This window comes from Meriones unguiculatus, chromosome 3 (assembly GCF_030254825.1).
Source record: "Meriones unguiculatus strain TT.TT164.6M chromosome 3, Bangor_MerUng_6.1, whole genome shotgun sequence".
Taxonomy (NCBI): Eukaryota; Metazoa; Chordata; class Mammalia; order Rodentia; family Muridae; genus Meriones; species Meriones unguiculatus.
In genome coordinates this window covers 120,717,010-120,727,690 of record NC_083351.1, presented here as the reverse complement: position 1 = coordinate 120,727,690, position 10,681 = coordinate 120,717,010, and the positions used below count along the sequence as shown (strand labels likewise).

Sequence of the window (10,681 nt, the reverse complement as noted above, 5' to 3'; positions counted from 1 at the left end):
AGCAAGTGCATCAGCAGTAAGGGCCTTCAGGTGATGGTCACATAGTCTCTTCACCAGAGCTAGCCGTGGCAGCTAACCTTAAGGTCTTGAGCTGAAGTGGATTGAACGCTTTGTTGGCTAAGTGTGTAGCATTCTGGAAAGGTTTTATCCTGTCATGTAGTACACTTGTTACTAATAATACCTGATATTGTTGGTGGCTTTGACAGTATAAAGTTGAAAAAAAAAGTGCATTAGCGTACAGGATCATGAAAGGTTCTCATACGCACAAGAAAACCCCATGGTCAGTTCTGTGCTCAGGAACTTGGTTCATTTTCTGTTTTTCTGACTAATAATGATTTGGTTATTCTCTGTCTAGAGAGGGGTGGGGCTGACTATCGTTTTGGGGGGGTTACTAAATAATTAATTTTGCTATTATGTATCAGGAATTAGTATCAGCATACAGCAGTGCTTACTTTTAAGTAATGAAACATGTTTTAAGAAGTGTTAGGCTGGGGCTGGAGAGATGGCTCAGAGCTTAAAAGCAGTGGCTGTTCTTCCAAAGGTCCTGAGTTCAATTTCCAGCAACCACATGGTGGCTCACAGCCATCTATAGTGAGATCTGGTGCCCTCTTCTGATGTGCAGGCACACATGTAGACAGAATGCTGTATAAATAATAAATAAATCTTTAAAAGCCAATTTAAGAAAAATTAAAAAGAAGTGCTAGGCATTCATGCTATATTGTGGGTTGATAGAGGTTACTTTGGTGACTTTTGACGTACTAGTTTCTCGGTCGAGCAATATATATATATATCGAGGACAAGTTCTTTGAGTCTTAGAGATGTGGCTGTGAGCTGGTAAGGAGCGATGCCCTTCTCCCTGCGTGCCTCTCAGAAGGGCTCTGCTAGTATGGATGGAAGCCTGAAATGAAGTGTGTTCTGAGAAGAGTTTAAAGAACAATTTGTGACAAAGAGGTGGACACTGTTCTGTTTGCCTCCTTCTGCAGTCCTTCTGTGCAGGCTAGAGAGGAGAAAAGGCCGCTGCTCTTCTCCGCTTGCCTTTTGTACAGTTGAAGAGCGTTATGGTTTTCCTCCTCCGTGCACTCCTTTGAACAATTCACCTGCACCCATGTGCTTTAGCCTCCCTCATGGTGCTTAAGAGCTTTTGGGTGTGAGCAGCTCTGCCCTGCCTTTCTCTTTAGATTGTCTATTGGTGTGTGTTCAATGCTGTTCCGCCAGGGTTTCTATGACTGTGATGAAACACCATGATCAAAAGCAACATGAGTAGGAAAGGGTTTGTTTTCACCACAGCTTGTAGTCCATCATCTAGGGAAGTCAGGAACTCAAGGCAGGATACCGAGGACCTATGCTTACGGATTCTTGCTCTTCATGGCCATCACCACAGTGAGCTGGGCCCTCCCACATCAATCAGTCAGGAAATCACACTGTAGACTTGCTTATAGGCAAGTTTTAGGGAGTTATTTCCTCAGTTGAGAGACTTCCTAAATGACTCTAGCTTGTAGTCAACATAAAACTAGCCAGGACTTTTTGAGACCTAACTTTTCATTTTCTCTTCATGTTGGGTTTAAGTCACTTGAGACCACTATGGATTTCTGCATTTGCATTAGAGCCATTGCTAGCTCCTTGGTAACAAAAGCCCAGGGATCCAGCAGTGAATCCTCTCATGGAAGAATAGTCAGTGTATAGGTCACTAATGTCCCATAACTATCTTTAACACTTGCCTCTCCTTCAGTCATCCCTTATGGGTACCTGGACGGATATATTGGACTGTAGCCTGCTCTTCTGTTCTAGGCCGTCTCTCCAAGCCATCCCACAGTTTCCATGGTGACCCAGCTCCAGTGTAAACTGCGGTAGTCTCCTACGGGAATGTACTTGAAAGAGGTTGTGAGGTAGCAGTAGACCCTCGTCCTAGTGTGGTTAGTAAGGACAGCATAACAGTGTTCTTTTCTCCCTAGCAGCACCTGGTTTTGTGCATCCTCTGTGCTTCCTGAAGACCCTTTCTCTGTGTTCTAATACCTACACTCCTCACCTGTATGTTTCTGTGTACCATTGTTTTCTTTCTTTTCCTTCCCCCTATTTTTTTTTTTTTTTTTAAGCAGATTCTTGTTCTGTTACTTTGGCACTGAGCTAGATTCTGTGTAGACCAGGCTGGCTTTAGCTTGGCAGCTTTCCTGCCTTTACCTCCCAAGTGTTGGTGTTAAGTCCTGACTTTCTGCAGGTCTTACAAAGCAACCCAAATGTTACCTGTACCTTTTATGCTTTCCCATATGCTCGTTTTAATTGCATTTGCAATGTATCCTGTTCACTTTGTGTTGGTTTACATTTCCCTTTGTTTTTGAGATGGGGTCTCACTGTGCTTTCCAGGCTGGCTTAGAATTCATGATCCTCCCAGCCTCTGCTTCAGGAGCTTCAGGCTTATAGGAGTTAGGCCGTGCTCCTGGTCCCTAGATCCTTGCTCTACAAGACAGGGTCTATGGCTCATTCTAAAGTATGACCCTTATGTAGAACATTAGTAAAGAGTGGGTATTTTAAAACCAGGTTGAATCTTACCAGTTTGTAACTCTCAAGTGTTTTAAATGTTTGTGGGGTTAAAGTAGGTTGGAAAAGTAATAGTGTGTTAAACATATTGCTTTGTTTAGCTGAGGACTGAGGACACAGTATGTCCAGAATGTTGAAAATGAATTCCATATTAAAGTTAATTATAACAAAAGTTAAAGATAGCAACCACCATATTTTAAAAAAAAGCATGAAAAAAGAATATTTAAGAGCTAATTTTTTTTCCAGTAGATGGCATTATAAGACTGTTTTTCTAAATTCTTACTATCCCTTTTGCTGGGAGAATTAAAATTTGTTTCTTACTGACAGCTGTGGTTTGTAAAAGTGATTACATTGTTTCCTGGACAGATTGCTAAGCCAGAAAGACCGGATAACACATCTACAGGGCCTCTGGTTTCAATTATTATGCCCAGCTAGCCAGTTGAGTAACCTCCTTTTTCCCCTTCCTCATTCTTTTATTCATTCAGAAATGTATTTATGGAACACTCTTGTGTGTAGATGGTAGGCTAGTGTTAGTTGATACACTGGGAGGATGAGACAGATGTGGGTGAGTCCGTGCTGGGCCTTCAGTTCTCACAAGCTCTGGGCATTAGAATAGGTAATGAGAAGTGAACTCTTTGGTAGGTAAGAGTTGGGTCTAGAATGAAAATTCCTACTTCACCAGCCACCTGTGCCTTTAGGCAAGGCACCTGATGGCTCTCTCTGTTTTAGTTTTTTCCTCTCTCCAAGTGCATCATGGTTAAAACTATCTTTTAGGATCTCTGTGACAGTTACATGAATAAATATGGTGAAGCATTAGAGTGGTGCCTGACCCAGTAAATGGTAGCTATTATTTTTTATAAATCTGTTGCACTGACGACTGTAGAGCTGCTCTTGCCCCAGAACCACATAGGCAGCTGCATTGTGAGTAGAGCGGTGAACTAAGTTCGTATTACTGATACATTGTTGTGCTGCCATTCTTGATCTGTATGAAGAATTAAGGTAAACCTAGGACATGATTGGTTTATTATTTCTTTCTAGAGGTAACATGTTTAGGGTTAGTGTGTTCTTGTCACGTTTATGTTGCTCTCCTAATCACATTAGTGAAGCACCAATATTATTCCTTTCTCTCATAGAAGATTGGTCAAAGCTAGGCTCTGACCATTAGAATACAGTAGTTTTGGGCTAGGTGCAGTGACACATTGCCTTTTAATACCAGCTCACAGGAGGCAGAGGCTTGCAAATTCCTCTAAGTTTGAGGTCAGCCTAGTCTAGTCTACATAAGTAGCTCCAGCTGGCAAGGCCAAAGAGTGAGACCCTATCTCAAAAAAACAAAACAACGACAACAAAAGAAAGCAGAAGTTGTGTTTGAATGTCACACCCAAGGTTGTGACCAGGATAAGCAAAGGTAAAACTTCGTTTGGTCCGTGGGCCTGAATGAGATGGCAAAGCCTGCAGTATTCGCCTGCGGAGAGTGCAGGAAACTCAACAACTCTTCTTCTTGCAGATCCCATTGTGTAAAGTAATTAGATTCAACATAGACTACACAATTCACTTTATTGAAGAGATGATGCCTGAGGTAAGAACAATAAGTGCCTAACAGCTTAATGTGTTTTCTGTTTTTATAATTTTTTTTTCTTAAAAAACAAAACAAAACAGCAATAAAAACTGAACCACAATTGAAATTGGTCAGCTCCAGCATTTGCCACTTGAGACCCCTAAAATACCATGTTCACTGTCAGAAAGGTCACTATAATGTAGTTCTAGTGACATGGTTCAAATTTTTAAACTCAGTGACCTATTTCTGAACCCATATCTGCTCGTCTGCATCTGCTGATAGTCACTGTACATCTGTTGTCAGTTTTGCTTAGGGGACAGACTCTGGGCAGCGGCCAGCATCACAGAGGAGTAGAATAGTGAAACTGAATCTGAGGGCTGTTAGAATAATCTTACTCATTATCTCCAGTGACAAGAGCAGTGCTTGGTTCATTTTTCTTCCCATATATTTACATTTTTTTCCTAATTGTTTTTCATTGCTGATGCTAAACAGCAGATTTATCTAAATATATGCAAGAGATTTTAAATTCCTAAGTAAGATTAATGTGAATCTCAGAATGAGTCATTGCCTGATCTTGAATTTAGTGGTGTCAACAAATCATACTAAGAAATAACAAGTAGACAGCAAACAAGCTTGTGTACTTGATGCGTTGGAGTTGGGGTCGATTTTGGGAGCCTTTGGCCCTTGGAATCTGTTTAACAGGGAAGTACTGTCATGGGTGGCAGGGAACAGTGGGGCGGGCCTGATGGGCCTGATGTGCATACTAAGTTAGTGCCTTCTTCATTCTGGGCCTGTCCTGTTCATTCTCCCTGCATTTAAACAGCGCTAAGGCAAGGGCCAGCCCTTCCTTCTGGGTGCAGTTTTTATTTCTTATTTTTGTTTTGCCTCTATTTGGTTCTAACAATAACCCCCAGCTTATTGTTGTACAACTTTATGTGATCTCATGAAGGGTGATTTATAAACCCTGAGCAAAACATACAGGTGGAAGACCGAGACAACACTGACTCGCAAATATGGTATCTGTTTAACTTGTCTGCAGGAGGAATTTTGGTAGGAATCTGTAGTTTTTATCAGCCCCTTTGTTTGCTTGTGTTAAGAGTGTGAAGTTTTGGGGGAAACTTGGCAACAGTGCTCCTGGGTTTTGGGGGTAGGGTGGGTTGGGAGTGTGGGACAAGCTCGTCAGCCTGCAGGTGCGTATGTAACTCAATTAACAACAGGTTTCCAGGAGATTCTTAGACATTTTACACCTAGATTAGAAAAACACGATAGAGGTAAGACTTTAAGCTTCAGATATTTTATTTGAACACTAAGAAGGGCTGAGGTGACATCTTTGTAGAAATCCTAACGGCAATATTGTCTGTTTCATTTCTGCCTGAAGCTGGAGACTCATTTTGGGGCAGTGGCCATGCTGTGTAGGGAGTGCTGTTAGTGTAGTTTCAACAACACTTTGAGCACTTGGCTAGGACAAGATTTCTATGTATTTGCAGATCTGGAGTAATTTGATTTTGACTTATTTTTCAGAATTTTTGTGTGAAAGGACTTGAACTGTTTTCATTGTTCCTATTCAGAGATATTTTGGAATTATATGACTGGAATCTTAAAGGTAAATAACAGGGTTTTTTTGTTTTTTTTTTTAAAGAGTAATGCTTCTAAGATGTCTGTCACAGTATATAAAATTCAAGTGACAGAGTCGGGGCATAGTTGAAGTTTTTATTGTGTAAATATTTAAGTAAAAATGTGATATCTAGATGAATACTTGCTATCACTCGACTTGAATAAGTGGCTGTGGTCTTTGCTTCGTGTAATTTGTCAAAAAGCCTACTATTAGCCAAAAAGATGGTATCAGTTATTACTAATATAACTGCCTTGATTTATGTGCTTTAAGGAAAACATCTCAGTGGTTAATATTTTAAATATAGTGACCATTCCTGTAATTTGTAAGATAACAGTTTATTAAATTAGAGAACTAATTAGTCATTAAAATATGCACATGCAAGTGAAGATTAATCTTGCTGGTGTCTGTGTTCTAGCAGATTTTTAAATTTGCTTATTTTTAAAGCTGTATATTGAACGAAGACTTTTTGAAGCTAGTTTTTAAATGAATGAGCAACTTTTAAAACCAAGTGTACTGATAAATAATTTCCTGAACTAGCAGCATCGTTTAGTTCTTTTAGTGGATTAATTAAAAACTAAAGGAATTAACATATAAGCATATTACATAATGCTTTACTTCAATTATAACAAAGATGTTGATATTTTCTAATTTAAAAAGTGAATTTTTTCATGCACCGACTCCTTGGTTTTCACTCTCCCCTTGAGCTGCTGTAGGCCCCTCATTGCAGTCCTCACGAGATGCTGTGGCAGGTGCGAGTGATTGATTGAGCTATTGAGGCAGAGTGGGGGAGTGGTACTTTTTAATGTCCCTGCTTCTGGTGTGTTTTTGTGGTTCCCATAAATCTTGGGAATTAAGTTGCTCTGTTTGCTTTCTAAGGCTGTTTGATTTCTTTTTTCTTTCCTTTTTCTTTGTTTGCTTTAGGTCCTTTGTTTGAAGACAGCCCTCCCTGCTGTCCAAGATTTCATTTCATGCCACGTTTTGTAAGATTTCTTCCAGGTAAATCTTTTGGCTTGTCAGTGACCTGGTGTGACTGTGTCTGAAAATAAGCCTGCCATCCTTTTTACAGTCTTTAGGGATGACCTTTCCATGTTGGATGCTGTTAATTATCTACTTCTCAGGTTGAACTTGGAATATAAGACTTTACATGCTGATTTATACCTTTCATAATTTATCTTAATCCTCGTTTTGATGAGCAATAGGTGATTCATACATTTTGAAAATGTACTTAGTAAAATCTCATGGAAGTGTTATAGAAAAATGCATATTGCTTAATACTGCATACGGTCAACTGGAGAACAGTGAAAATTTAGTTTATAATGTAATTATAGCTATGCTAAAATTATTGCAATAATAGTTATTTAGATGATAGTATCATAAGTGGTGATTTTTTTTATTTTGATAGATATGCTTTTAATTATTTTGAAGTGCAAAAGTATACATAATAATTTGTTCTCCCAATTAAGATATATAGGTAAATGAATAGTTTGTAGTGTTTGTTTTCTTATTTTTTTCACAGATATACTTGTAAGATATGGCATTATTACTATCATTAATGATTGGGTTTTTAATGAAATCTTTGGAAGCCTTATTTGCAGTCTTTCTCTTGAGTTGTCTGCATCCAATCTTTTTCTCTGATCTTAGCAATTGCTTGCTCTGTTCAGTGCTGTGCAATCTTGCAAAGCTTTACCACCAGCTGAGTGAGTGTCTCTCACCATTCTTCCCTGGACTGTATAATGTTTTCCCTTTTTCACCTCTAAAGACTGCTACAATTCAGCCACTGAGTCCTTGTGTAAAACCTTGAACCCTGCCAACACTCTAAATGAATTTTGTCCCTAGAATTGTACTTCCTATTTCACCTGGGGTGACATCCTCTATCTTCCCTTGCCCCTTGGTTTCAGCGGTTTGTACTCCTTCTCATGTATACAGCCACATATCTTTGTTTTCTTCACTAAATTCCCTCACTTCTATCTTTCTGCCACTTGAGTCCCTTGGGCCATTACCACTGGCCTTGTTATCATTCCAGCCACTGCCTTTTCTGATATGTGGATTACACAGGAATCGGGGGATGGCAGTACAAATGGCTGCTTCCATTTGTCTGCACATGTACAGCCCTCCATGTCACTTTGGGAACTGCAGGCCTGCAGCCATGTTTTGCTTTTGCTTCTTGTTCTAAGATGGCTTGCCTGGTCTTCTTCATGCTCCAGAACCTTCCTAGGCCTGACAGATGCTGGCTTCTTCAAGCGCTTTCAGTTTATTCAAGACAAGTTTTGCGTTAGTGCCAGGTTCCCTCCCCTGTGTCTAGTCCCCTGAAGCCTTTGATGTCAAGGCCAGCCTCCTGCAGAGCAGTGCAGAGGACACGCTGCAGTGCTGCTGTCCTGCACTCTTCTGAGGGAGGGCCTGCACTCTTGACTTGGTCTGCTTCTTGGCTTCTTTATTCTGCCTCTTTGGTTCCTCCTTCATTGCTTTTATTTGTCCAATCACCTGGAGAGTTTGTGGCCAGGGCATTCTCTACCAAGGCCTTCACATTGGCTTATTGTTTGTGTTAGGAGAGCGTCACTTGTGTTTTTAGTATTATTGTTACTGCTGATTTTGTTTAGTAAATGCATTCAGAAGCTTTTCTCCTGCTGCTCGTGTTTCATTCCAAGTGAATGCATCCTTGATTTCATAATGGAACTTCAACAACAAGCGTCTTAGAAAATAGCATTAGAGAGACGTTGCTGGAAAGCCTACCCTCTCTGTACCTTTCTGCCTCTTAGCATTTTATGACCAAACAAGTCTAGAAGAAAGTAGGTAGTTTTAAAACCGTCATAGAGAAAAATCTTATTTTATGGGGTTTCGGTGCACAAAATGCTTCTCGTAACTATAGGATAACATTTAGGCTGTCATAAATGAAAATGTCTACTGCTTTATCCTTAAGCCAGAATTGCTTTTGTATTAGACCTGCCCCTGAAAATATACATATATTAAAAACTCTGAAGGCTCCTAACAATGTCCACTGTATAAAATTCTTTTTGTACTGTGTGGCACATGGTTGATTTGTTTTTCACAGTATGACTCCATTAAAAATCATTTTAAGAAGTGAACTAAAAGACACATGATCTATATTTCCATATGTTTCTGTGCATGAGGTTTTTTCCTTAAATATAGTTACCATATTAGTCTTACATCCTATTTTTAAATAATTCATTGAGCAGATGGATATTTTTAAGAATTCTGTTCTGTAGTTCTATAGTGCAGCCAAATTTCATATCAGAGGAATCACAGCAGTTTAAATGGCTGTGAAAAATACACTGTAACTCTTTAACATTAGGGCCAGGCAGGTCCTTCTCTCCTCTTTTCTCCTTCCTGCTTTTTTTTCTTCCTTTGTAAACAACATTCAATCAGTGGTTCCTATAAAGCCAAGAATAAATGCTGTTCTTTCTCCCCTGTTGTCCCTCCCTTCTCCACTAGTGACAGAATCTCAAACTTCACATCTTTATGTTTGTTTCTCCCATTCTGGCATTACAGGTGTGTGCCACCATGTCTAATTCATCCGATTTTTGCATTATCAGTGATAATGTGATTCTTGGTACCTCTCAGGGACTCCATAAATACTTAATTGCTGATCTTATTTAGTGGGTCATAATAGCACCTTATTTATTTTAAAGAATTGCTTACTTTAATTGCATGTGTGTGTGAGTGCCGCATGTTTATATGTGCACTGTGTGTGCCCACAGAGGACAGGAGAAAACATTAAATCTCTTGGAAATGGAGTTGCAGATAGTTGGGTGTGTGTGTACTGGGAAATGAGCTGAGGCCCTCTGCAACATCAGTATGTGCTCTTAAATACTTGTCATCCGTCTTTCCAGCTTCACAATGCTTACTTAAATATTGATGCTTTCGTACTTGCGAAAGTGCTTTTCAGACATTTTTGTTATCGCCCCAAACCTATTTATTTATTTATTTAAAAATATTTAAAGCACATTCTTTGTAGCCCAGGTTGTCTCATAACTTCCTAGTTAGCCCAGGCTGGCCTCAAACTCAGTTTTCTTATGCCTCAATGTCTTACAATTATGGGCATATGGCACCAAGCCTGGTTTTTGTCTTTCTTTTTTTTCCCATCTGTGTTCTAACTAACTGGGTCCAACCCTACTTAGCTTCCAAGACCACGTGAGATTGGGCATGTTCAGGATAATATGACTTTAAACTGTATCTCATTCTTCTAAAGTAGAGCTTTAATCAGACTGTTACAAAAGTTGGCAAATACACATGTCCTAAGTGTAGGACTCTGCATTTTTATGAAGTAAATGTTCCTGGGTTTTCAGTACCCAGATCTAGAAGCCAGTGTCTGAGAAGCTGCTCCAGACCTACCCATTCACCTCCTAGAACCTTGACAGAGGCCCCTGTTCTGGCCCACAGTTCTGTGCACCGGGTGGACCTGTTTTTTTTAATCTTTACACTGTTCTTTTTTTTTTTTTTTTATCTATATTTCCTGTTGTTCACTATGTTTTGGAAAGTCTATTACTGCAGATACTAGAGTTGGCTATGCCATTTTATAGGCCAAAATAAACATCTGATTAATGAACATTTTAACGTTGTTAGATTTCATAGATAGGTGAAATATGTATATTAAAATAGCATGTATATGTTCATTAAATATCTGGGTCTCCTGCCTGTATGTCTTCTGAGCTATATTTAGGCATTGAAATTACAAGTATTACACTTTCTAGTTCTTTCAGTTTTCAGAAATGATCATGCCACCAGTAGTGTGTAAAAGTTCACATTCTTTCCAACATTTGCCATATTTCTCACATCACACTTTTCATTCCTTCCCGCACCCCTGCTTTCTTTGGTGTTCCTGGGCCAGGCCCTGAGCTGCTTCAGTGACTTTTTTTTTTCTTCAGTGACTAATGAAATGTGTTATAAGCACTTACTCAACCATATTTTTTCAAGTGTTTGTTCAATTCTTGCCCATTGTCTAATTGAGTAGTGTCTAT

At 39.4% G+C, this 10,681-nt stretch overlaps 1 protein-coding gene across 3 annotated transcripts in view; it reads left to right on the top strand.

Moving 5' to 3' along the window:
• Window positions 1-10,681, top strand: part of Drosha (drosha ribonuclease III) — a 106,141-nt gene that overhangs the window by 33,146 nt on the left and 62,314 nt on the right. For all 3 annotated transcript variants that reach the window (XM_021633730.2, XM_021633726.2, XM_021633729.2), the window contains exons 13-15: window positions 4,040-4,111; window positions 5,612-5,693; window positions 6,627-6,701. In XM_021633730.2, coding sequence (XP_021489405.1) covers window positions 4,040-4,111; window positions 5,612-5,693; window positions 6,627-6,701 — 229 coding nt within the window. The remainder of the gene's footprint in view (window positions 1-4,039; window positions 4,112-5,611; window positions 5,694-6,626; window positions 6,702-10,681) is intronic.